This window comes from Micromonas commoda, chromosome 13 (genome assembly GCF_000090985.2).
Source record: "Micromonas commoda chromosome 13, complete sequence".
NCBI classification, from domain to species: domain Eukaryota; kingdom Viridiplantae; phylum Chlorophyta; class Mamiellophyceae; order Mamiellales; family Mamiellaceae; genus Micromonas; species Micromonas commoda.
Genome location: NC_013050.1, coordinates 668,568 through 691,512, shown reverse-complemented (window position 1 = coordinate 691,512; position 22,945 = coordinate 668,568). Strand labels below are relative to the sequence as shown.

General features: G+C 66.7%; 13 protein-coding genes across 13 annotated transcripts; 6 read left to right on the top strand and 7 right to left on the bottom strand.

Moving 5' to 3' along the window:
- Nucleotides 1-13: 13 nt before the first annotated feature.
- On the bottom strand, nucleotides 14-1,498 carry MICPUN_87507 (predicted protein; the record flags this gene model as incomplete). The annotated part of the gene is made up of 3 exons (XM_002505510.1): nucleotides 14-481; nucleotides 530-952; nucleotides 1,049-1,498. 3 exons carry the CDS (start codon nucleotides 1,496-1,498, stop codon nucleotides 14-16), a joined length of 1,341 nt encoding a protein of 446 aa, XP_002505556.1.
- A 499-nt stretch (nucleotides 1,499-1,997) lies between these two features.
- Nucleotides 1,998-4,012, top strand: MICPUN_63712 (predicted protein; the record flags this gene model as incomplete). Its single annotated transcript, XM_002505750.1, has 2 exons — nucleotides 1,998-2,063; nucleotides 2,258-4,012. The coding sequence occupies 2 exons, from the start codon at nucleotides 1,998-2,000 to the stop codon at nucleotides 3,926-3,928; spliced, it is 1,737 nt and encodes a 578-aa protein (XP_002505796.1). The 3' UTR covers nucleotides 3,929-4,012.
- A 33-nt stretch (nucleotides 4,013-4,045) lies between these two features.
- MICPUN_87774 (predicted protein) lies at nucleotides 4,046-5,221 on the bottom strand (the record flags this gene model as incomplete). The annotated part of the gene is made up of 1 exon (XM_002505509.1): nucleotides 4,046-5,221. One exon carries the CDS (start codon nucleotides 5,219-5,221, stop codon nucleotides 4,046-4,048), a length of 1,176 nt encoding a protein of 391 aa, XP_002505555.1.
- Nucleotides 5,222-5,533: 312 nt separating this feature from the next.
- MICPUN_112716 (hypothetical protein) lies at nucleotides 5,534-6,595 on the top strand (the record flags this gene model as incomplete). Its single annotated transcript, XM_002505749.1, has 1 exon — nucleotides 5,534-6,595. The coding sequence occupies one exon, from the start codon at nucleotides 5,534-5,536 to the stop codon at nucleotides 6,593-6,595; it is 1,062 nt and encodes a 353-aa protein (XP_002505795.1).
- A 27-nt stretch (nucleotides 6,596-6,622) lies between these two features.
- On the bottom strand, nucleotides 6,623-7,485 carry MICPUN_109389 (predicted protein). Its single transcript, XM_002505508.1, has one exon. It carries the CDS (start codon nucleotides 7,482-7,484, stop codon nucleotides 6,642-6,644), a length of 843 nt encoding a protein of 280 aa, XP_002505554.1. The 5' UTR covers nucleotide 7,485; the 3' UTR covers nucleotides 6,623-6,641.
- Nucleotides 7,486-7,598: 113 nt separating this feature from the next.
- MICPUN_54706 (predicted protein) lies at nucleotides 7,599-9,265 on the top strand (the record flags this gene model as incomplete). Its single annotated transcript, XM_002505748.1, has 1 exon — nucleotides 7,599-9,265. One exon carries the CDS (start codon nucleotides 7,599-7,601, stop codon nucleotides 9,222-9,224), a length of 1,626 nt encoding a protein of 541 aa, XP_002505794.1. The 3' UTR covers nucleotides 9,225-9,265.
- Nucleotides 9,266-9,378: 113 nt separating this feature from the next.
- On the top strand, nucleotides 9,379-10,291 carry MICPUN_109388 (predicted protein). The gene has a single exon (XM_002505747.1). The coding sequence runs from the start codon at nucleotides 9,497-9,499 to the stop codon at nucleotides 10,109-10,111; it is 615 nt and encodes a 204-aa protein (XP_002505793.1). The 5' UTR covers nucleotides 9,379-9,496; the 3' UTR covers nucleotides 10,112-10,291.
- Nucleotides 10,292-10,333: 42 nt separating this feature from the next.
- Nucleotides 10,334-11,494, bottom strand: MICPUN_63706 (predicted protein; the record flags this gene model as incomplete). Its single annotated transcript, XM_002505507.1, has 1 exon — nucleotides 10,334-11,494. One exon carries the CDS (start codon nucleotides 11,492-11,494, stop codon nucleotides 10,334-10,336), a length of 1,161 nt encoding a protein of 386 aa, XP_002505553.1.
- Nucleotides 11,495-11,670: 176 nt separating this feature from the next.
- MICPUN_63705 (predicted protein) lies at nucleotides 11,671-13,236 on the top strand (the record flags this gene model as incomplete). The annotated part of the gene is made up of 1 exon (XM_002505746.1): nucleotides 11,671-13,236. One exon carries the CDS (start codon nucleotides 11,671-11,673, stop codon nucleotides 13,135-13,137), a length of 1,467 nt encoding a protein of 488 aa, XP_002505792.1. The 3' UTR covers nucleotides 13,138-13,236.
- Nucleotides 13,237-13,320: 84 nt separating this feature from the next.
- Nucleotides 13,321-14,838, bottom strand: MICPUN_75930 (predicted protein; the record flags this gene model as incomplete). The annotated part of the gene is made up of 3 exons (XM_002505506.1): nucleotides 13,321-13,409; nucleotides 13,590-14,282; nucleotides 14,664-14,838. Coding segments are annotated over 3 exons (957 nt in total), but the record flags the coding sequence as incomplete, so codon positions are not given.
- A 601-nt stretch (nucleotides 14,839-15,439) lies between these two features.
- MICPUN_73135 (predicted protein) lies at nucleotides 15,440-15,976 on the top strand (the record flags this gene model as incomplete). The annotated part of the gene is made up of 1 exon (XM_002505745.1): nucleotides 15,440-15,976. A coding segment is annotated over one exon (537 nt), but the record flags the coding sequence as incomplete, so codon positions are not given.
- Nucleotides 15,977-16,124: 148 nt separating this feature from the next.
- On the bottom strand, nucleotides 16,125-18,341 carry MICPUN_87840 (SNF2 super family; the record flags this gene model as incomplete). Its single annotated transcript, XM_002505505.1, has 2 exons — nucleotides 16,125-17,792; nucleotides 17,907-18,341. 2 exons carry the CDS (start codon nucleotides 18,339-18,341, stop codon nucleotides 16,125-16,127), a joined length of 2,103 nt encoding a protein of 700 aa, XP_002505551.1.
- Nucleotides 18,342-19,007: 666 nt separating this feature from the next.
- MICPUN_92311 (predicted protein) lies at nucleotides 19,008-22,559 on the bottom strand. The gene is made up of 4 exons (XM_002505504.1): nucleotides 22,401-22,559; nucleotides 22,057-22,143; nucleotides 21,810-21,870; nucleotides 19,008-21,668 (listed from the first exon to the last, which is right to left on the bottom strand). The coding sequence occupies exons 1-4, from the start codon at nucleotides 22,548-22,550 to the stop codon at nucleotides 19,306-19,308; spliced, it is 2,661 nt and encodes an 886-aa protein (XP_002505550.1). The 5' UTR covers nucleotides 22,551-22,559; the 3' UTR covers nucleotides 19,008-19,305.
- Nucleotides 22,560-22,945: the final 386 nt, after the last annotated feature.

Sequence of the window (22,945 nt, the reverse complement as noted above, 5' to 3'; positions counted from 1 at the left end):
CTACTAGCTAAGATTAGTGGTCCTTGGCGGGGCTCTTGAAGCTGGTGAGGCTGCCGAACGTTCCCTCCGAGCGGGTCAGGCGCCCGGCGCTGCCCCACGCCTGGACCTTGGCGCGGATCCTACGCTCCACCATCCTCGCGCGCCGCGACCGCCTCGACGCCAAAACCAAAACCAAAACCAAAACCGCGAAGACCAAAACCAAAATTCGCCAGTCGAACCCGACTCCCACGTCGCCAAACGCATCCGTCCATCGATTGCCCATCGACCCCAACAGCCACTCCTCCTCTCGCTCGACGGCCGATGCGGTGAACGCGATCGCCGCGCCCATCGCCCAGTCCACCGCCTTTCCCCCGACGCTGTTGCTGAACCGAATCTTAGCCTGCGCCGGGAGTTTCAAGCCGTGTACCAGCGCGGCGACGATGAGCGCAGACGAGAAGCAGTACCTCGCCAGACTGGACTCGTCCTCCTCGAACGTCTCGTCCTCGCCCTCCCCTCTCGCCGCCCTGTTCGCCCCCAGGTGCGCCGTCACCAGCGACCGCCACTCCGCGCCGCACACCCTCTCCCCCGCGCCCGCCATCTGCGCGATCGTCGCCTGCTCTGGCAGACCCAGGAACCGCGCGGTGTAGAAGAAGTTCTCCGTGGCGAGCATCTCGCCCCTGATGGCCGGCGGGAGGTAGCTCCCCTTCACCCCGCACCGCTCGTGCGGGCACGGGTCGTGAAGCCCCAGCAGCGCACGCGCGCGATCCACGCACGCGGTGAAGTTGCCGCCGGGCCGAATTGGGGGGGACGACGCATCGGGACGCTTCGACACGTAGCCGACGGGCACGCACGGGTCGTACAGCTGTGTCGTCGTTTCACCGCGACTCGTCAGTTCCGCCCGAAGCGCGCGCTCGTGCGCCTCGAACGCCGCCTCCTGTCCCAAACCCAACGCGCTGTGGGTGTACACGGTGATCTCCGTCACCCCGGGTTTGGCGTCGCGCGTTCGGGACGGGGACGGGGGTGCAGACTTCGCGCCGGGTCCCGCGAGGTCCGACGGGTGGGGCTTCACGGTTGGCACGTGGATGTGCTCGGTGAATTCGTCGGGAACCTTCTCGGGCGCATCTTCGGGAACCTTGAACGTGACCTGCATCGACGCGCCTCCGAGCTCGAGGACCCCGAGGGTATGCCGCGGGTCCCTGGCGAACAGCGAATCGGCGGCGTAGTTGGCGGCGACCCAGGCGTACAGTCCCTCTTTGCTCCCCGCGATGACTTGGGCCCATCCGTCTCGAAAGAGGAAGGGCGATCGCGCCAGGGAGGCGCGGCAGCTGCGCAGGATGGCGTCCCGCGCGCCCCGATCGGGCACCGAGCGAAGCCCCGCGGTGGCCATGAGCACGATGGGCGTCCTCGCGACGTACGCGTGTGGGACCAAGCCGCGTGCAAACTCGTACAGCGGCCGGAGCGACTCCCCCGCGCCTTGCGGATCCGACGCGAACGAGCTGAGCCCGGGCTTGACGCGCATCACGCCGAGCTCCTCCGTGTGTCGCGGGCGGGGTCCGGGCGCGACGCGCATGGCGTACACGTGCGCGCGGGTTCCCTGACTTCCGCCGTCCAGGATGACCACGTACCTGCGCGGCTCCGCGGACATCAACGCCGTCGCGGCTCCGAGCACCGCGATCGCGACCAACGCGAGGCACATCGCGCACGTCGCCCACGTCGAGCGGTCCTCCGTCGCCCGGGCGAGGCGCGCGGGGGATTTGCTCGGGGTCCTCGGCGACGACGACCCCGAGTCGCCCGAGCCCTCCCTCCCGCCGAGCTCGGCCCACGAGCCCGATCGCGCGAAGCCCCGAGGGGCCATCGCCCGCATAGCCGAGGCGGAGCCGCCCCCTACCTGTGACGCCGAAACGTCGCCACGCAGCGGAAATATTCTCTTCTCGCGCTGCTGTGCGGTGCCCTCCGGTCCGGTCCCGCGAAGAATCATCACAGCTCCCGCCGCGGAGGAAGGCGTCGACGCAGCGGCGATGTCGTCCAACTTCACGTCCCGCGAGGAGCGGAGGAGGAAAGAGGAGCTCGATGAGGCCCGCAAGGTGCGCATCGCCCGGACCGACGCGACCGTTCGGGCGACGCCCCCCCCGCCCTTCCCCCGCGCCCGACCCGACGATGAATTTTCTAGGTCTAACGGATCTCGCGGCGCGGCGCATGCCCCGCGCTGACCCTCGGACCCGCGCCGACCCTCCGAGCCCGACCCTAACGACCCCGATCCCTCCACCGCGTCGGATAGGCCGGTCTCGCGCCCGCGGAGCTCGACGAGGATGGCAACGAGATCAACCCCCACATCCCGCAGTTCATGGCCGCCGCGCCGTGGTACCTCAACCAGAACAAGCCCGGCCTGAAGCACCAGAAGGCGTTCAACCTCACCGCGGAGGAGGGCGGGGACTGGTACAAGCGCGGCGTGAAGACGTTCCAGGCGACCAAGTTTCGCAAGGGGGCGTGCGAAAACTGCGGCGCGATGACGCACAAGAAGAAGGACTGCGTCGAGCGACCGAGGAAGATGGGCGCAGCAAAGACGGGCAAGAACATCGCCGCCGACGAACTCGTCCAGGACCAGATCGCGTTGGGCTTCGACGGCAAGAGGGACAGGTACAACGGGTACGACGCCGAGGACTACGGCAGGGTGGTGGACAGGTACGAGAAGGCGGAGGCTCTCAAGGCGGAGGTTGCGAAGCGACGCGAGTTGGAACGGGCGTATCGCAAAGCCAATCGGGACACAGCTGGCGACGTGCCAAAAGAGGACGGGGACGCCTCGGACGACGCGTCCGGGTCGGACTCCGACGACGACGCCAAGGCGGCGGACGCGGACGCCGAGGGATTCATGGAGGTGAAGAAGCGCGTGCGGTCCGCGGGAGGCGGCGCGTCGATGACTGTTCGTAACCTGCGCATTCGCGAGGACACCGCCAAGTACCTCCGCAACCTGGACCTGTCGTCGGCGTACTACGACCCGAAGACGCGGTCGATGAGGGAGAACCCGACGCCCCAAGACGACCCGTCCTCGCAGTTCGCGCTGCAGTTCCAGGGCGACAACGTGACGCGCAAGACGGGCGAGACGCTGGGTTTCGAACGTCTCAACCGACACGCGTTTGACGCGTACCAGAAAGGTCAGGAGATTCACATGCAGGCGGCGCCGTCGCAGGCTGAGCTGCTGTACAAGCAGTTCAAGGAGAAGAAGGAAGCGCTGAGCGGGGTGACGAAATCGGCGATCTTGGAGAAGTACGGCAACGCGGCGGCGAGCGAACCGGCGCCCGAGGGTCTGTTGTTGGGTCAGACGGAGGGGTACGTCGAGTACGACAGAGCCGGTCGGGTGATTAAGGGCCAAGAGCGCGCCACCGCCAAGTCTCGTTACGAGGAGGACGTGCACGAGCAGAACCACACGAAGGTGTGGGGGTCGTTCTGGCAGGCTGGCCGGTGGGGCTACGCGTGCTGCAGATCCTTCCAGAAGAACAGCTACTGCACCGGTAAGAAGGGGCTGGACGCCGCCGACGCCGCCGCCGATCTCATGAAGGAAAACCTGGCGGCGCGGGAAGCCGCGATGGAGGCTCGACGGGGGGAGGAGGAGGAGGCTGCGGCGAGGGAGGCGAACGAGGGCGGGGCGGACGGGATGGGGAAGAAGACGAAGAACCCGTTCGACGCCAAGAAGGACGTGTGGGGCGGCGACGTCGCCGAGGACGTTCAGTTGGATCCGAAGAAGCTGGCGGAGGCGCTCAGGCGAGAGGATGCTCGCGAGCGGGGCGAAGGCGGCGCGGAGGGGGGCGACGAGCGAAAGCGGGGATACAACGTCTCTCACGAGGTTGACGTCACGGAGGAGGACATGGAGGCGTACAGGATGAAGCGGCAGCGCAAGGACGACCCGATGAACGCGCCAGACGCGGGAACGGACGGGTACGACCTGGTGTGACGCAACTCGCGCGAGACGACTCGACGGGACTCGACTTTTCACACTCTCGGCTCTCTTTTTACGCTCTATGAGTAGCTAAAGGTCAACCTCTCTTCCGCCCATCGCGTGTCCCGTCGCTCACGCCATGGTGGCCAGCTCGGGTATCTCCTCCTGTAACGACGTTCCCACGTCCTTCACCTTCTCGATCCACCCCTCCAGCCTCTCGCTCAGCTCCGAGATCTGCGGCTTGAGCAGCACCCTCGGCTGAATCCACGTCACGTTCACGACGCCGGCCACCTGGTCGACCACGCCCTCGATCAGCCTCACGCTCAGCGCCTTCATCAGCAGGTACTCCACGCCGTCCACGCTCAGCTTGGTCTTGAGCGCGATGTCCTCCAGCGCAATCTCGCGGTGATCCGCCGGAAGCTTGAACACGATCTGGAGCAGGCACGTGATCGTGATCTTCTCGCGGAGCCTTCGCTCGTTGGCCACGAGGGCGGGCTGCGCGTTGAGGGCGGCGGCGTGCTTCTCGCACAGCGCGTCGTACGCGTGCAGGTCCCCGTCGTTAAACGCGGCGAGTATCTCGAGGAGCCAGGCGAACTCCGTGTTCTCCAGGGTCTTGACGATGGGATGCGCGATGAGCTCGGCGAAGTTGTAGAGATCTTCGCCGAGGAGCGCGGCGAGGGCGAGATCGGCCGCGAGATCTCGGCGCGTCGCCTCCGGGAGGGACTCGGACGAGACGAAGGCGAGGTAGAGCATGCCGTGGCGGTAAAACTCGGCGAACTCCTGCTTGGCCTTGTGGTACTGCGAGCACACGTAGTAGTACGCCGCGGAGACGGACGGGTCGGGGGAGGCCATGGCGTCGAGCGCCCCTTTTCCGTCCCTCACCATCTCCCTCGCCTGCGCCGATCGACCCTCGTGCACGTGCAACAGGGCGACGTGCATGCGAAGGTAGAGGACGGGTTCCTCGTGGCCGTGCTGCCTCTGCTCCGCGATCTTCTCCACCACCTGCTCCATGAAAGCGACCGCCGCCGCGCGATCGGTGTACCTCGACGACACCGCGACCGCGAGGTGCCCGAGCTTGAGGGGGGAGATCCGGTGCTCAAAGTCCACCAGGAAGTTGTGGTAGAGCTGGATGAGGAGGTCGCCCTGCTGGAACGCCGGCAGCGCGACAGCCTCCTCGAGCTTCATCGTGAGCTCATGCCACAGCTTGCGCTCGTAGAAGCTCCTGAGCTCGGCGAAGAGCTCGGCGAGCTCGGGCTGCTTGCTCGCCTGCCCGTTGAGGAACGCGTCAACCTGAGCGGAGCTGCTCATCGTTCACGGCTGGATCCGGCCCGGTTTCCCTACCCTGCCAACCTCGTGCGCGGCGACGACACCGGAGCCGACGGACGCCCCGATCGGCGCGCACCTCTCGACGTGAATACGAGACCTAAACGCGAGTCTCCCGTGCGCTTGGTGAGCCTCACCCGCCGGCGACGACGCGTGGCTGTGTGCGACGACCCTCCCCAGATCTGCTCTTTTTATCCCGCCCGGGTTTGAACGGGTCGCAGTGGTGCGTAGCCACGACTCTCACTTCCGAAACGCCCGAGGGCGGCGACGCACTTTTCGTCGGGGGAAAGCGCGACGATGGACGACGACGCGCTCGAGGCGCTCAGGCGCGAGGCGGAGATGGAGATGCGCCGCAAGGCCCCGCGAGAGCTCGACGGCACCGACCTGCGCGCCAAGCGACGCAAGACCTTCGACGCGCAGGACGGCGACGGCGCGACCGGGGGCGAGGCTGACGAATCTCTGGAGCGATACGAGTACGCCGCCCCCGACGCAATCGTCCGCGGGCTGGGATGCGTCGGGTTCGTGGTGACGTGCTCGTTCCAGCGGGAGAAGAGCGCGACGAGGGAGGCGACCGAGATGCTCAGGCCGAGGCTGCCGACCACCCCGCTCGCGTTCGGCGCGGCGGCCAAGGGCCTGAGGCTCAACCCCGTCAAGATGCCCGGCCGAGGGTTCGTCCTCATCAGGATGTCGGAGAGGCCGGACCCGGACGCCGCCGCCGCCGACGCGAAGGGCCGCGACGATCCGCATCCCCGCCCGGACGACGACAGAACGAGGGCGACGGTCGCGGCGGAGGTTCTCGGCGTCGTGACGCGAACCGTCGCGGACGTCAAAGCCGGAAGATGCCCCGCGCCAAAGTTTGTGGAGAAGATGACGCCGGTGACGGTGACGTGCGCGTTTGACGGAGCCGCCATCGACGCCGGAGCCGTCGCCGCGCTCGCCGCGTCGGGGTTCGACGCGAAGGGGCGCGACGTGTCCTTCGCGGTGTCGTACCACAACAGGTTCAAGACGCAGGGGGATCCTACGGTCGGAGCGGGCAAGGACGCAGTGGACGCGGGGGACACGGCGGCGACGGCGGCGGAGAGGCACGGACGGCGTGAGGTCATCGAGGCTGTCGCCGGCGGGGTTCGCGCCGCGCTCACCGCCGCGGGCGCGACGGGGCTCAGCGTGGACCTGAGGGACCCGGACGTGGTGGCGTTCGCGGAGGTGATATCGGTGCCCGCGACGGCGGAGCCGGGGGGCGGGGCGGGCAAAGGGGAGAGGTTCACCAGGCGGCTGGCGCTGGGTCTGGTGCCCAAGTCGTCCGACGCGTTCGAGCGCCGCAAGAAGGGCATCATGCCCGCCTCGCTCAAGAGGGGTTAATAATATTTTAGGGCGCATCGCGGCGGTGGTGTTCCTATGAGTATCATCACAACGGGAGCCGATCGGTGACGTCGGCTGACACGCACTTTTTCGACACCGGATCGTACACGTACCCCGGCCTGCAAATGGGCGTGCACTTCCTCGCCTTGGCGTCGTAGAAGAACCCCACGGCGCACCTCTCCTTGTCTTTACCGCCGCCCACCATCCTGTTCACCGCCCAACGCACCACCCCGTCCAGCGGCGACTCGTCCCGCCCGTTCCCGTAGAATCTCGCCTCCAGAGCGTCTGGCAACGCGCCGGGCGCCTCGGGTTTTCGAACCGCTTTACCGCCGCCCGGTTTGCGCCCGACGGCGGGCACGTGCGCGTCCACGGTGGCGGCGCGGGACTCCGGGTTGGTCACGATGAGCTTGCACGACCGCGTGGCGGCGTCCCACACGTACCCCTCGCGGCATATGTACACGCACGAGTCCGTCTCGACGTCGAGGTACATCCCGCGCCCGTCGCAGTCTGACGACGCGATCGATGTCTCTCCATTCGGGGTGGTGGAAGCGCCGGGTGGAAGCCGGTTCCGTCGCCGCGCGCCGGCTCGGTCGCCCTCTCCGCGGGCGTACAGCGGCGCGAGGACGTTCTCGACGAGGAACTGCGCGGGGGCGCGCACCAGGAACTCGGTCAGCACCCCCGTCAGCTTCTCGCCGAGGCTGTCCCTGTGATGCGGGATCTCGCGGGGCGGAGGCAGGTCGGGTTCGGTGCGCCACGGGTCGCGATCGTTCGCGGAGGAGGCGAACGCGGGGCTCGCGACGCGGGGCCGTCGTCGACGACCGAGGGCCGCCCCGGCGCGCGCGCGAGGCGCGACGCGGGGAACCCCGGCTAAGCACCCCGCGGAGGTCATGGGGGCGACGGTTGAAGTGTGTCACGCTCCAACGCTGACGCAGATTTTCCTCGGGTCTGGTTGATCGGGGCGGGACTCGCCAACCCCGGGTGCCATATTTGGCTACGCGGCGTGATGGAGGCCCCGCCGGTCGAGGGCGACGACGCGCCGGTCGAGGCCGCCGTCGAGGCCGAGGCCGTTCCTGGGGAAGCCCCCGAGCCCGCCCCCGCCCCGGCGAACCCCGCCCCCGCGCCGGCGTCCGCGGACGACGCCGCCGAAGGAGAAGCGCGGGCCGAGCCAAAAGAGGGGGCGCAAGCCCACGACGACGACCATGATGACGGGCCGTCGGCGGGAGCGGGGGACGACGAGGGCGAGGAACCCGCGGGGGACGGCGGCGGCGCGGGCGATGCCGAGGACGAACCGCTCGAACCCGACGCGGACGCGCCGAACGCGGACGAGTCCGAGTGGGACACCCTCACGCGGCTCGGATTGTTCACGCGCGGCGCGTCGCCGTCGTCGTCGTCGTCCGGCGGTTCCATCGACGCCCTCGTGGACGAGCTGGTGGACCAGTCCATGAACACCGACGGGTCGGACCTCGACCTCGGGGTGGACGGGGACGATATCCACGTCGCACCCGCCCCGGGATCCGATACCGCACGGCCCGACAACCGCGCATCCCCCCGCGATCGTGAGCGCCCTTCCGACGACGACGATTTGGAGGCGCTGGAGGTGGCGCGTCGCGAGTTGGCGGAACGAAACGCGGAGCTGGAGCGCGCCGTCGCCGCGCACCTCTCCCGCGCCAAGACGCGGTACTCCGACGGGGCGGACGGTGGTGGTGGTGGTGGTGGAGCCGCGATGGACGCCGTAGACGACGCGGAGGCGGCGCAGAGGAGGATCCGATACCACAGAATGTTAGTGGGTTGGCGCAACGCTCGCGACGCCATCGCGTTCGCCGCCGACGAACACGCGACGCAACGGTCAATGGTTCAGGCTGACCTGGACGCGCGGTCCACGAAACGAAACACGACGGTCGAAGCGTTCGAGACGTACAAAACCGAGGTGGCCAAGGCGGCGGAGTACCCGGGGAAACCCGGCGTTGGTCTGAGCGATGAAACCGTGGAGGCTCGACTCGGGAAGGAGCGAGCCGCGGATGCGCTCGTTAAACGGGAGCGGGTGACGAACGCGAGGTTGCGCCGCCGGCTGGCTCGAACGGAGGAGAAGGTACGGGACACGGAGGAGCTGGCGTCTGGGCTGTTCCTCGTGGATTTCGAGCAGCTCAAGATTGAGAATGGATCGCTGCGGGAGAAGATCGACGCGAGAAACGACGACTTGGTTCGGCTGCGAGCCAAAACCGGCGCGCAGGTGCAGACGCTGACGCACATGAAGGAGAAGCTTCAGCACGTCAAGAAGGAGAACGAGCGGATGGTGAGGGAGCTGGCGACGCTGGCGGAGCAGTCCGACGAGAAGGGGGACCACATGCGGCGGTTAAAGGCGGAGAGGGACAGGTACAAGAAGGAAAACGAGCGGATGCAAGCCGCGAGCAACACCGTGGACACCCCCGTGCTCCTGGACGATTACCGCTACTTGAAGCAGAAGAGCGCGCACTTGCGGCAGAAGGTGGCGCGCCTGCAGCGGATGTGCGCGGAGGCGCAGGCGATCAAAATGTCGAGGACACCGCGGAGTGGGACCAAATCCAAGACCCCAGCCCCGACGCCCAAGCCGGATGCGACCCCAATGGCCGGGAACGTCGGTTTCTTCTGAGGAGAACTACTCATACTGTGTCAAACCAGCCCGTATAAATTAAACCGTTGTCCCTTGAGTCCCTCGAGCCATAATTTATGTCTGTTTGGTCATAGAGCCCGAAAAACCAGCGCGAAGAAAACCAAATTTTAGGTTTTGGCGGGGCCAGAAGTGGCGCGCCCGCTCTCAACCCCCACGCGGCGCCCTCGAGCGCATCGATCGATCGGCGCGCAGAACCGATCACGTTTGGTAGGAGAGAGGAAACGTCGTCGGCGGAGTAGCGGTTCGCAGCCATGGTGGTCAACCGCACGAGCAAGATGCTCGCGTACATCAACTACAGGATGAGGATCACAATCGTGGACGGGCGGCAGATCGTCGGCAGGTTCATGGCGTTCGATCGTCACATGAACCTGGTGCTGTCGGACGCGGAGGAGTTTCGCAAGTTGCCGCCGAAGAAGGGCCTGACCGAGGAGGATCGGGCGGTCCGACGCGTGCTCGGTTTCATCCTGCTGAGGGGCGAGGAGGTGGTCTCGATGACCGTGGAGGGACCCCCGCCGCAGGAGGACAAGCGCGCGCGGGCGCAGGCTGCGCCCGCGGGGCCCGGGTCGGGCCGCGCCGCGGGGCGCGGGATGCCCGGCATGGTGGGTGCACCCGCGCCGGGACTCATGGGGCCCATCGCGGGACTGGGAGGGCCCTCCGCGGCGTCGATGCGCCCGCAGTTCAGCGCTCCTCCCGTCGGCGCGCCGGGATTCAGGCCCGGGATGCCCCCACCCGGCATGCCCCCGCCGGGATTCAGGCCCGGGATGCCCCCACCCGGCATGCCCCCGCCGGGATTCAGGCCCGGGATGCCGCCCCCGGGCATGCCCCCGCCGGGGTTCAGGCCCCCGGGCCCGCCGCCGCCCCAGTGAACCCGTCGCGACGTCGCGAAGCGGGGCGCCGTTTGAACTATGGTCGCGTTTTTTGGCGACGAGACTCTCTGTTTTTTCTTGGCGCGGCGGGGAGAAGAGGCGACGTGTTTAGGACCCGTACATCGTATAGACGCCCGCGGGTGGCGGGGCGTTTCTTTATCGAACGAAAGCAGAGTATGTATGACGAAAGGCACCGCGTGTGACGTGTAACTCATCGACCAGTCACCTCTTTCTGTTTCGAGCCACGTACCCCGCCAGCGCCCTCGCCGTGGGGTACTCGAACGCCGCCGCGACGGGTATCTTGACCCCGAACGTCTGCTCGAGCTTGGCCCGTAGCTCGACCGCGGTGAGCGAGTCCATCCCGGACTCCGCCATGAGTTCGTCTGGGGTCAAGTCGAGGCCGGAGACGGCGGAGACGACGGCGATGACGGCGGCCAACACTTTTTCCTCGTCTTTTTCGTCATCCTCCTTCACTTCTTCCGCTTCGACCGCCTCCTTGACCGCCTTCTTCCACTCGGCTCCGCCCGGCCTTTGTGCCGCGGGGATGACGACGGCGCTCCACTCCGCGCGGATCGCCGTGACGGACGATACGATCGACACGACGATCCACCGCGCGGCGCAGAGGTGCGCCAGCTTGGCGACGGCGAGCACCTTGTTGGCCGCGGCGTATTTGTCGGCGGCTACCACGACGGCGAGCACGGGCGTGGCCGTGAGCCGGGACAGGTACAGCACGGCGAGGGACTTGACGCCGGCCGTGAAGGCTCGGATCCTGATCGTGGCGATGACGTCGTGGAACGCGCACGGGGTCCACGCGTGGCGTCCGACGAGCGCGTCTCCCGCCGACGTCAGCTCGGCGACAAAGGCAAAGCCGAGGAGGGCGACCCACGCGCACGCCTGCGCGCACGCCACGAGGTGCTGTCGCCAGGTGTACCGCCCCGCGTCGCCGTCGCCGAGGCCGAGCGCGTGCACGTCGATCGTGTCGATCATCTCGCGGGCCTCGGCGATGACGACGCTCGTCGCGACGCGGTGGAGCGCGAAGGCGAGGAGGAGGTGCAGCGCCGCCACGTTGGTTCTCCACTTCCAAGTGTAGGGCAGCGCCAGCCGGGGGTTGCGCTCGAGATCGTCGAGGACGGCGGCGACGCGCGGGTCAGCGGCGGTCGAGGGCTCATCATCCGGGAACGTGTAGTCGTCTTCGGGGCGCGCCGGTTCGCCGAAAGCGCCGCTCATGGCGCCTCGGGGAAGTGACGCGGAGGCGAGCCCTCGGGGCCAGACCTCGGACCTCAGAAGTCGAGCGGGCGACTTGGCTTCGCTCGTTTCGGGAAATCCAAGACTCCATCCTGCTGGGTGAATGTAAAGTCTGACTGAAGCGGCGTGTCGCTTCATCGCAGTATATTCGTTTTTGAAAAATTCGGAAAATGGGCAAAAGTCTGACTGATGCGGCGTGTCGCTTCATCGCAGTATATTCGTTTTTGAAAAAATCCGCGAGTTTTTTCGATTCAAGCCAACCCGAACCCCTTTCGCCCTCGGTCACACGCAGCGCGCGATCGGAGCCGGGCGAGATGGACGACGATCCCCCGCAGGGCCTCGGATGGTTCGCCGAGGCGCACAACCTCCAGGAGGGCGAGAAGGCCAACGTCGTCTTGGGCGAGGACTTCCACACCAACGAGGTCGAGCTGCTCAACCTCAACGACGAGCTGCTCAAGGTCATCGAGGATGGCGGTGAGCTGATGTTCAAGGGAGGACCGGACGACGAGGCCGTGCTGTGCACCGACCGCACCACGTACGCGGTCACGCGCGTGGAGACCAGCAACACGCTGCTGCTCTTCCAGCCCCCGGGCGGTCTGCCCACAAAGGTGCGGCTGCCCGACGGCACCGTCGACGACATAGACGCGGACGCGGACGATCCCGACGATCGCGATCCCACCGTCACGCCGTTGCCCAAACGCCGCAAGACGGACGACGACGCGACCGGAGCCGACGGCGACGGACCCCCGTCGACACCGGCGGAGGCCATCAACCGCGCCATGAAGGACGGCGTGCCGCTCGGCGAGGACGGCCTGAAGGACATCGTGTCCTTTGCACAGGCGTCGTCGCACCTGGAGGTTGTGAAATGCGAACCCCGGCTCGGACCGATGTGGGAGCGGCTTCGCCAAGCGCCGCACGCCTACGCGGGCCCCGAGCGCGAGGCGGAGGAGGAGACGCCCGACGGGGACGCGCCCGGAGCCGACGGTGGCGACGGTGGGGATCGAACCCGCGGCACCCGGGGAATCGAGGAGGAGGACCTCGTGGAGAACACGCAGGCGTCGAGGGCGGAGATTGTCGAAGCGCTTGCAAAGGGTCCCGCGTTTCGCGACCCGACCAACGGCGACAGGTGGCGGGGCATCGACGAGGCGTACGCGGATCACATCCTGGACATGCTCGTGGCCACGGCGAAGCAACAGGGGATGTCGCTGGACGCCGTGGACGAGGCGGCGGTGACGGCGGCGATGGCGGCGGATGATCCCCCGACTCCGGCGGCCGTTACGCTATTCGTCCTCCGCGAGTACGCCGAGGCTCAGGCTCCGGGCGGCGCAGCCACAGCCGGGGGGGAGTCTCCGTGTGTGTGGAAGATCGACGCGAAGAAGGTGTGCAGGGCGAAGGCGTCGCGGATGCTCGAGGGGTCCAAAGCCGCGGCGGCGGGGAGGCTCAGGCTCGGAGAGTTCCTCGCCGACTGGTCGGGGCGGTGCGACGAGGAGCTTCGATCGGCGTGCACGAGGGACCTGCTCAAGGGCCTGGCGCTCATCGAGAAGGGCGCGAGCGGGAGGGACGAGGACGCGCTCGTGCGCGTGTTCAGGGACGTGGACCTGCCCAAGAACCCTCGGGACAGGTTCAGGGCCATCTTCGCGCTCAAGCCCAGGTGGCAGATGGACGAACTCGACGCGTACGTCGCCGCCACGAGCGACGAGACGGTCGAGGCGCAGCTGCTCAAGTACACGCGGGTGAGCCAGCCCACGGCGGACGCCGTTCCGATCTACTCCAAGCGATGAGTTACCTTTCGATTCGACGTAAAAGCATTCGGGCGTCAGGTTCGGAATCGTCGCGGCGCTAAAAACACTTTTAAGTAAAAACTTCACGACGGTACCTTCGTGACACTCAAGGGTTAAAGTCGAAAGAAATCCGAGTCTCGTCACTCACTCCGCCGCCGTCTCGTCCTCACTCGGCGCCGCGTGCACGGACCATATCCTCACCGTCCCGTCGTCCGACGCCGTCGCGAGACAACGCGGATCCGTCGGGTGCCACGCCACGCAGTTCACCTCGTCTGCGTGGCCATTGAGCGCCGCCCCGCGCTCCGAGTGCGCGCTCTCCACGCGGCCAACCTCGCGCCACGCCCTCCCGACGCGGTCCCCGCCGTCGCCGTCCCCGGGTGCCGACTTTTCGTCCCCGTCCCCGTCCCCGCCCGACCCGTCCCGGTCCCGGTTCCCGTCCCTTTCTCCTCCACCCCCCGCGCCTCCCCTTCCCGCATCCCGGGGCGGCGCGAAGAGCCTGACGCTGTCGTCCCCGCCCCCCTCCGCTATGAGCCCGCACTTACCCCACGACACCGACAGCGCCGGTCGGTCGTGGCCGCACGGAAACTTGGCGTCAATCTCAAGCCGCAAACCGCGCGAGTCGTCGACGCGCCAAATCGCGATGGTCCGATCGTCCGAGCACGTGGCCAACCGCCTCGAGTCGGTCCCCCCCGGCCCCCGAACGTGTCTACTCGGTTCCGGCTCGAACGACGCGCACCACACCGTGCTCGCGTGCCCGCCCTCCTCCTTCGTCAGCGTCTGCGCGCAGGACCAGTCGTCCCCACCCGGGTCCTCGGTCCACACCTTGATTGAGTCGTCGTACGACACCGAGACGAGCGCATCCTCCGCTGGGTGCCACGCCACCTGCTTGACGTCTTGGGTGTGGCCGTTGAGCACGGCGACGCACTCGAAGTCGTGGCCGGGCTGGACCTCCCAGATCCACACGCTCTTGTCGCGGCCGCACGTGGCGAGGAGCGAACCGGACGGGGACCACGCGCACGACTTGACCTCGTTCTCGTGACCCTCCACCACGGCGACGCACTCCCACTCGCCGGTTGTGCCCCCGGACCCGCTCTGCGCCCAGACGGCGGTGCTGGCGTCGAAGGAGGCGGTGGCGAGGAGTCGTCCTGTGGATGGGTGGTGGATGGAGGGAGTTGGATCGTCGGAGTTAGTCGTGGGTACGTCGTCGCGACGGACGGAGGCGATCCGGTCGGGTCGCCGAGGAGAGGGTTGTTAAAAAGAAGAGGAGGATTGATTTGGTTTTTCCGATGTCGACGACGCAGATCTGGAGCGACCGTGGAGGTGGGTCGCCCCAGTTGCAATTTTGTCGTCGGAGCCGCCACAGCCCGCGTTTAATTTCGCTGGCAGTTATGTTGAGCCGCGCGCATTGGGTAGGCACGCGACTCGACCGTCTGACCAGCACCGCGCTAGGTTAACGGGGAAAAAAGAGGGGCGATCGAGAAGAGGGCGAAACAGCAGCCGTCGGGTGATGGACTGATTGAACGCACCGCAAGGCGACCACGCGGCCTGCCGCACCGTCCTGCTGTGCACACCCTCCAGCTCCGCCACCGTCACCCACGTGTTTCCCGCGGCGGCGCTCTTGGCCCAGATCCTGCAGGTCTTGTCGCTGCTGCAGGTCGCGAGAGTCTTCCCGGTGGGGTCCCACGCGCAGTGCCACACCCTGGCGATGCTGACCTCCTCGGCGCCGTGGCCCTCGAGGACAGCCTCGCATCGCAGCGTGACCCGCTCGGCGTCGGCCAGGGATACATCCGAGGTCTCCATCGGCTGCGAGGAGGGCTCCGGCTCCTCCCCGCCCCTGCCTCGCCCCAGAAACGACAGCATCGCGCGCCCCGGTGAGTGGCGAATTTGACAAACGCTGATGTGATGAAGCCGCCACAGATGCGTGCGCCCGGATAGAAGTTTCGAATCTTCTTCACCGCCCCCGCGCAGACGAGCGCGCGCTGACGACGTCCCCGCGGACATGTCGACCCTCGCGCTTCACCTCGCGGCGCCCTCTCACCTCGCGGCGCCGTCTCGGCGGCTCCCGTCGACGTCGGGCCCCTCCCTCCGCCGTTCGTCCCCCGTCGACGCCCCGTCGCCCCTCCGACGCTCGGCGCAGCGGAAATCGCGTCGTCCGCGGCGGGGCGTCAGGGCTGGCGCCGCGGACGAAGACTTCGAGCGCCCGCGCGGCCCTCCCGGCGCGCAGCGCGACGCGTATCGCGGGCCCGACGAGTACGACTACGATTACGCGCCCCCCCGCGGCGGGCGCGCGGGAGGGCCGGGGCCCACCGGACGACCCGGGTGGGACGAACCGAGGGCGGACCGCGGAGGTCCCCCGGGCGGTGGACTCTTCGGCGGCAACGGCGGCGGGCCGGACGGCGGCGGCGGGGGAAACAAGGTGACCAACTTCCTGGTCGCGGGTGCTTTCATCGTGGGCATGGGCGCCGGCGTCGCCTTCGACACCAGCGTCAACCTCGAGCCCACCAACGTGGCGAGCCGAGACATCCTCGATCGACAAACCCCGTCGTCGGAGGTGTGCATGGCGAACGGAGCCTCCGCGATGGTGTTCGACCAGAGGGTGTTCCTGTCCTTGAATCCCTTCAACATCTACGTGTCGCAGCCCGAGGTGAAGCCCGGGTGCGTGCTGAGGCGGAGCAACTGGTCCATCCTCGAGAGGAACAAGCTGGTCAACGCGGACCAAGAGGCGGATTGCAAGCGAAACATGAACACGTTCGCATTCGTCGGCGACCTCGACAAGAGCCCGGAGGTGTCGTGCGTGTACCACTCGGAGGAGGCGGAGAACCAGTACATGAAGGACCCGAGGCGCGCGGTGCTCGGGGACGGGAACCAGCCGCGGCCGGGACAGGATTACTCCAACAAGGCTTTCCGGTGAGACGCCTCCGACGTTCCGCCTGTATAAATAAAACCTTCGCGCCGCCGACTAAAGGTTGCTATGAGATTTCCTTCGGTCAAAGCCTCGGACGCTTGCCGGCGTCCTCGTTCCCCTCCCGTTCCCGCCCACCGCCGCGCTTGAGCTCCGCCGAACCCGTGTCCTGTGACCCGGACCTCGCGACGAAGCGATCCAGCGTCCCTTGCGTCCGTTGCGCCAAACCGTTTGCGCCAAATAAGTTCGGAAAGTTTGTTTGCGTTCGCAACGGCCCGCCCCCGGGGCTCCTGTCCGGCCCTGCCGGCGGCCTGTACTTTGCCCTGTGCGTCTGATCGTCGTGAATCTCCAGGTGGTCCCCCATATGGCCGTCGAGCACCTGTCCCAGGTTCTCCAGCTTGTTCTGCACGCTGCCCCACATCACGTCGTCGACGGAATTTTTCGCGTGAAGAAACTGCACGAGCACCGACGAAGCCTGGCCGATCCTGTGCGCCCTGTCCTCCGCCTGCACGATGTCGCCCGGGGTCCACGACAGCTCGCCGAACACCACGGTGGACGCCGCGGTCAGCGTGAGGCCCATGCCGGCAGCCTTGATCGATAAAACCGCAACCTTGATGGCGTCCACGGTTTGAAACTGCTGCACCAAACCGCCGCGCTCGGTCGTGGGCGTCGTTCCGTCGATGCGAATAAACTGCGTCTTTCGCTTGCGCAGGACGGTGCTCGCCGCGTCCAGGAGCTCCTTGTGGTGCGCGAAGAACAGGAACTTATCCCCCGCGCCGCTGCCGTCCAGCAGAGTCTCCAGGTAATCCTGCACCGAAGTCGCCTTCGCCTTTGCGCTCGCCACGTAATACGCGTTCATCAAACGCTTCTCCTCGACGTTCATCTTGCCGTCGCCGCCGGCGCCCAGCAGGAGCCCGTTGTCCTTGGCGTGGTCCCTCAGCCGCTGCAGCTGCTCCTGGACCGCCTTCATCTCCCTGTACGCCTCGGTTTTCTTATCCAGCGCTATGTACACCTGCTCCCTTCGCTTGGGCGGGAGCTGCGTCAAAACATCGCGCTTGAGCCTGCGCACCATGACGAGCCGCGAAATTATCGCGTAGAGCTCGTCCGGGTTCTCGCACCCCTGCCATCCGAACCTCGACCCCGAACAGTACCTCTGCGCAAACTCCGTGAACTTGGTGAAGACGTTCGGCCGGAGCGCCTCCACCTGAGAGTACAGCTCCACCGGTCTGCTCAGCGCCGGGGTGCCCGTGAGGCAGATGGCTCGCCTCGCGGCTTTGAGCAACGGGACCACCGCCTTGGTCCGCTGCGCCTTGGCGTCCTTGATGAAGTGCGACTCGTCGCACACGACAACCTGGAAGTTCCTCGCCGCCAGTTTGCCCTGCATCTTCCCCACGAGCGAGTACGGCACGATGGCGAACGTCGCGGCGTTGATCTTATGCGCCTCGGCGCCCGAGCCCACCGACGCGATGAGGCCGGGTCGGACGTCGAGCCACCGACGCAGCGCCTCGTGCCACGCGTCCCTCAACGACGTGGGCACCAAAATCAGACACGGCCACTCCTCTCGGTAGCAGGAGATGAGCGCGAGCGCCTGCACCGTCTTGCCCAGACCCATCTGATCGCCGATGAGCACCCTGCCGCCGCGAGATAAGCCGTACTTGACGCCCTCGATTTGGAACGGGAACATCCGCGTTCGGAGCGACTCCGGGACGCGCGCGTACGCCCTCTCCACCGCGCGCTCCAGCGGGGTCATGTTCTCGTGACCCTCGCAGTTGTTTTCCTCGCCGTTTTCGTGACCCCTCACGCCCTTGTTCCCCCCGCCGTTAAGTTCCTCGGCCTTTGCCGCTGCTCGCTCCAACTGCCCAACCACCGCGAGCGCTCGAAGGACCATCGGCACCGGCGCGATCACCTCGACCGTGACGTCCCGCGCGGACTTGAGCGCGCGGGAGACGTCGGTGACGGCGCTCTCGGGCACGGTCCATCGCCGCGGGTACGCATTGCCGTCGTACGAGGCGCCCGGGATGGATCGGCAGACGGCGGCGACAGCTTCGTCGTAGCCCTGACGGCAAACCACGGCGACGCGCCCGCCGTGCTTCTCGAGGATCAGTTCGACGGTGAGCCGGCGGGGTTGGGGCACGGGGGGACCGGGCTGAACGCGGTGGTAGTTGTCGCGGTCGATCGGGACCGGCGGACGCGGGTCGCGGGGGCGGTGGCTGGCGTGATGGTGATGCGGGATCTGCTCATGAGGTTGACCGAGGCGGTGCCCACTCGGCGCCTGGCCTTGGTTGACGGGCTGGAGGGGCATGTGCCCGCGCCCGTCGGATCGCACGGGCTGCTGATGATACTGGTTCTGGTTGTGGCGGGGCGCGGGGGGCCCCGCCGACGCGGACATCGCGCGTCGCTCCGTCGCGGCGAGAGCCTCGAGGAGGAAGTCGTCGTCGTCGCCGTCATCGAACGGGCCCGCCACCACGGTCGTTCGAAGGGGCGCAGGCGCGGGAGGAGGCGGGTTCGGCGCGGGAGCATGACCCTGGTGCACGCGGGGATATCGATCGGCCGAGTTGGGGGTCACGAAGGAGTGGCTTCTGCCGGTCCCCGCGCCGGTCGCGTCGCGCATCTCGACGCCAACCGTCATCGTGAGATCGGCTCGCTTCGACGACGTGCCGACCGACGCGGGTGCGGCGCTGCCTCGGTTACCGCCGGTCGTCACATCCGCCGCTAACAGCACGTCGTCGTCCCACCCGTCGTCGTCCGGAATCTGGAACGGCATCTTCTCTCGTCCCACCGGTCCCGCTCCTGGCAACCTGTTCGACGTCGCACGAGCACCGCGGGGTGCATCTCTTTTGAAAACCAACAGTGGTGGACTGCTGGACAGGCACGCGCTGCGCGCCAAATAAACAGGGAAAATGACAGCGACAAGTTCGGCGACGAGCCGAGAGACGCAGGGGATGTGATGAATACAGTAAGTCGCGAGTGCTGGAAGAATTTAAGATGTTGTATTGAGATGTTGTTCTCTCACTACGTATCAGTTTTCAATGCCAAAGCGCCGCATTGAGGTTTGAGTACACTATCCGAGGGGACCCGCCGTCCTCTCCGTATTTGTTTTCGCCAAATGCGCGCCGCCTCCTCGCCCGCGGGCCGACGTCACCAGACTTCAGCCACTGGTTTTCGTCCGCCAGTCTCGGAGGAGCGTGATCGCGGCGCGCCCCACCCACCAAAGAAATTCAAGAAATTCACAGAAACATTCGCTCGTACGCTTGTACGCGGATCAATTACGCGATGCCAGTCTCGCCGCGCACCTGCCCGGCGTTGAGGGTGACGCCGTCGCCGGTGAGCACGGTGATCTCGCCCGCGGCGTTGACGTCCATGATGCACGAAGAACCCTCGCTGATGTCGCCGTTGAGCATCTTCTCCGCGAGGTTGTCCTCGAGGAGGCGCATCACCGCGCGGCGCAGGGGGCGGGCACCGTAGGTGGGGTTGAAGCCCTCGTCGACGAGTCGGTCCTTGAACCTGTCGGTGACGTCGAGAGTGATCTCCTTCTCCTTGAGGCGCTTGAACACCTGGTTGAGCATGATCTGGGCAATCTCGCGCACCTCGTTCTTGTTGAGCTGGCGGAAGACGATGATCTCATCGAGGCGGTTGAGGAACTCGGGGCGGAAGTAGTTCTTGAGCTCCTCGTTGACGAGCTGCTTGATGCGCTGGTAGGAGGTGTCCTCGGCGTCGTCGTTGAGCTGGAAGCCGAGGCCGCCGCCGCCCTTCTCGATGACGGAGGAGCCGACGTTGGAGGTGAGGATGATCAGGGTGTTCTTGAAGTCGACCACGCGACCCTTGGAGTCGGTGAGGCGGCCATCCTCGAGAATCTGAAGCATCATGTTGAAGACGTCAGGGTGCGCCTTCTCAACCTCGTCAAAGAGCACGAGGGTGTAAGGGCGCCGCCTGACAGCCTCGGTGAGCTGGCCACCCTCGGAGTAGCCGACGTAGCCGGGGGGAGAGCCGATGAGCTTGGACACGGTGTGCCTCTCCATGAACTCGGACATGTCGAGGCGCACCATCGCATCCTCGGAGCCGAAGTAGAAGGAGGAGATCGACTTGGCGAGCTCAGACTTGCCGACACCGGTGGGTCCGGAGAAGATGAAGGACGCGACGGGGCGGTTGGGGTTCTTGAGACCCGTGCGCGCGCGGCGAATGGCGCGGGAGCAGGCGACGACAGCCTCCTCCTGGCCGATGAGGCGCGAGTGAAGCGTCTCCTCCATGTTCATGAGCTGGTTGCCCTCGTCGGAGGACACCTTCTCGACCGGGATGCCGGTCCACGACGCGACAATCTTGGCAATGTCCGACTCGGTGACGGTGGGTCCAGCCTCGCCGCCGCCGGCTTCGAGCGCCGCCTTGTTCTCCTCCTGCTTCGCCTTGGTGATCTTCTGGATCTCCGTCTTGAGCTCAACCTCCTTGTCGCGGAGGGCACCCGCAGCCTCAAAGTCCTGCGCGCGAATCGCGGTGTCCTTCTCCTTGAGCAGAGCCTTCAGCTCCTTGTCGAGCTCCTTAGCCTCCTCGGGGAGCGCCGCGTGCGCCAGGCGAACGCGGGAGCCAGCCTCGTCGATGAGATCGATCGCCTTGTCGGGGAGGAACCTGTCGGAGATGTACTGGTGCGCAAACTTGGCGGCAGCCTCGATCGCCTCGTCGGTGTACCTCAGCTTGTGGTGGGTCTCGTACCTCTCGCGAAGGCCCTGGAGGATGAGAATCGCCTCCTCCACGGAAGGCTCGGGAACCTGCACGGGCTGGAAACGACGCTCGAGCGCGGGGTCCTTCTCGATGTGCTTGCGGTACTCGTCGATGGTGGTGGCGCCGATGCACTGGAGCTCACCGCGGGCGAGGGCGGGCTTGAGGATGTTCGCCGCGTCGATGGCGCCCTCCGCCGCGCCGGCGCCAATGAGCGTGTGAACCTCGTCGATGAAGAGGATGATATCCTCGTCAGCCTTGACCTCGTCCATGAGCTTCTTGAGGCGCTCCTCGAACTCACCGCGGTACTTGGTGCCCGCGACGAGGAGGCCCATGTCCAGGGTCATCATGCGCTTGCCCTCGAGCGTCTCGGGGACGTCGTTGGCGGCGATCTTCTGCGCGAGGCCCTCCGCAATGGCGGACTTACCGACGCCGGGCTCGCCGATGAGGCAGGGGTTGTTCTTGGTGCGGCGGCCGAGAATCTGGGTGACGCGGATGATCTCGTTCGATCGGCCGATGCACGGGTCGAGCTTGGCCTCCTCAGCCTGCTTGGTGAGGTCGGAGCCGAACTCCTCGAGGGTGGGCGTCTTGGAGCCACCCGCGGCGCCACCCGCGCCAGGCGCGGCGCCGACAGCCTCCTGGGACTCGCCAACCATGCGGATCACCTGCGAGCGAATCTTGGAGGGATCCGCGTCGAGGTTCTCGAGCACGCGAGCGGCGACGCCCTCGCCCTCGCGGAGGAGGCCGAGGAGGAGGTGCTCCGTGCCGATGTAGTTGTGGCCGAGCTGCCTCGCCTCCTCGAGCGCCAGCTCCAGGACGCGCTTGGCGCGAGGGGTGAAGGGGATCTCCACGGCGACGAAGCCGGAGCCGCGGCCGATGATCTTCTCAACCTCGATGCGCGCCTCCTTGAGGGAGATGCCTGAGTGGAAGGGACGAATCGTGGGGACGCGAGACGGTCAGCGGGGGCGCGAGACATTGAAATTTTTTGTCAGCTCGCGACAGCGGATAAGGCTAGATGCAGCGATGTTAGGGGGGGAAACAGCGGCGTCGGCGTACTCACCCATGCTCTTGAGCACCTTGGCGGCGATGCCGGTGCCCTCGCCGATGAGACCGAGCATGATCTGCGTTGAAAGGAAAGGAGGGGACGGGTGTGAGCGACGGAGGATTGGATGGCTTCACTCGGGGGACCCGCGTGGACAGGAAGGCACCTCTGCCCTAAACCTAGTGCCAGATCCTGCGATTCTCGAGGGGGCACCCTATCCAACGGGAAACGGGTCCGCGCGACGGGCGCCAGGGCGCGGACTCACCTGCTCGGTGCCGACGAAGTTGTGGCCGAGGCGGCGGGCCTCCTCCTGGGCCAGCATGACAACCTTGATGGCCTTCTCGGTGAAGCGCTGTTGGAGAGGGGGAGGCGGGGGAAGGGTGCAGAAGGTCAGAGTCGTGCGTTTGGCGGTTCCGCGCTGGTTTTTTTTTCCCGTCTCGGGGGCTCGACCGGGGTCGCTTCCGCGTCGCGTCGACGCGCGCGACGCGGTCTGACGCGCGGATTCACGCGCGCGATGGATGTACCCACACCCAAGGTACGATGTTTTCGAATCGTTTTCGGGTTCGAACGGTCGAGTGGACGATTGGCGCGGGTCTCACGGGGGCGCACCTCGAACATGGCCTTGGTGACGAAACGACGGCCACGGCCGGAGCGACCAGCCAACCCTAGGGTCTGAGCCACGGCGCCGTTGAAGGTCTTCTTGGCGCCGATGCCACGGCCCAGGGTGTCGATGGAGGACGCGCGGCGGAAGCCGGTCATCCCGGAGAGACCGGCGGGGGCCACGGCCGCGCTGGCGGTGGCGCGGCACCTCACGCGTCCGGCATTCGCGCGGACGGTGGGCTTGACGCCCACGAGGGAAGTCGCGGCAAACATTTCAACTGTTCGTCGACCGGAAGTCGCGCGGCGTTGACCTTACGACTGGATCTGACGTCTCACGCTTCGCACGCACTACTCGTCGACCTCGGACAAGCGACGTGAATCAACGGCAGCGCAGCGAGTGCACGCCAGTGAAGTGGCGCACCGACGACGGAACCCGCTGGTTTTACCAAGCAGAGATTCACCACAGCACTGCTGGGAAGATGCCCAGATGCCACGGTGGTGAGTCGCGGTCGATCTCGGAGATATGGATCTTGGCGGAATTGACCGTTTATTAG

Coding starts and splice junctions, on each gene's coding strand:
- MICPUN_109389 (XM_002505508.1), bottom strand. CDS start 7,484: ATGACCTCCGCGGGGTGCTTAGCCGGGGTTCCCCGCGTCGCGCCTCGC.
- MICPUN_109388 (XM_002505747.1), top strand. CDS start 9,497: ATGGTGGTCAACCGCACGAGCAAGATGCTCGCGTACATCAACTACAGG.
- MICPUN_92311 (XM_002505504.1), bottom strand. CDS start 22,550: ATGACCGGCTTCCGCCGCGCGTCCTCCATCGACACCCTGGGCCGTGGC. Junction 22,144..22,400: donor TCACCAAGGCCATGTTCGAG/GTGCGCCCCCGT, acceptor CCTCTCCAACAG/CGCTTCACCGAGAAGGCCAT. Junction 21,871..22,056: donor ACTTCGTCGGCACCGAGCAG/GTGAGTCCGCGC, acceptor CTTTCAACGCAG/ATCATGCTCGGTCTCATCGG.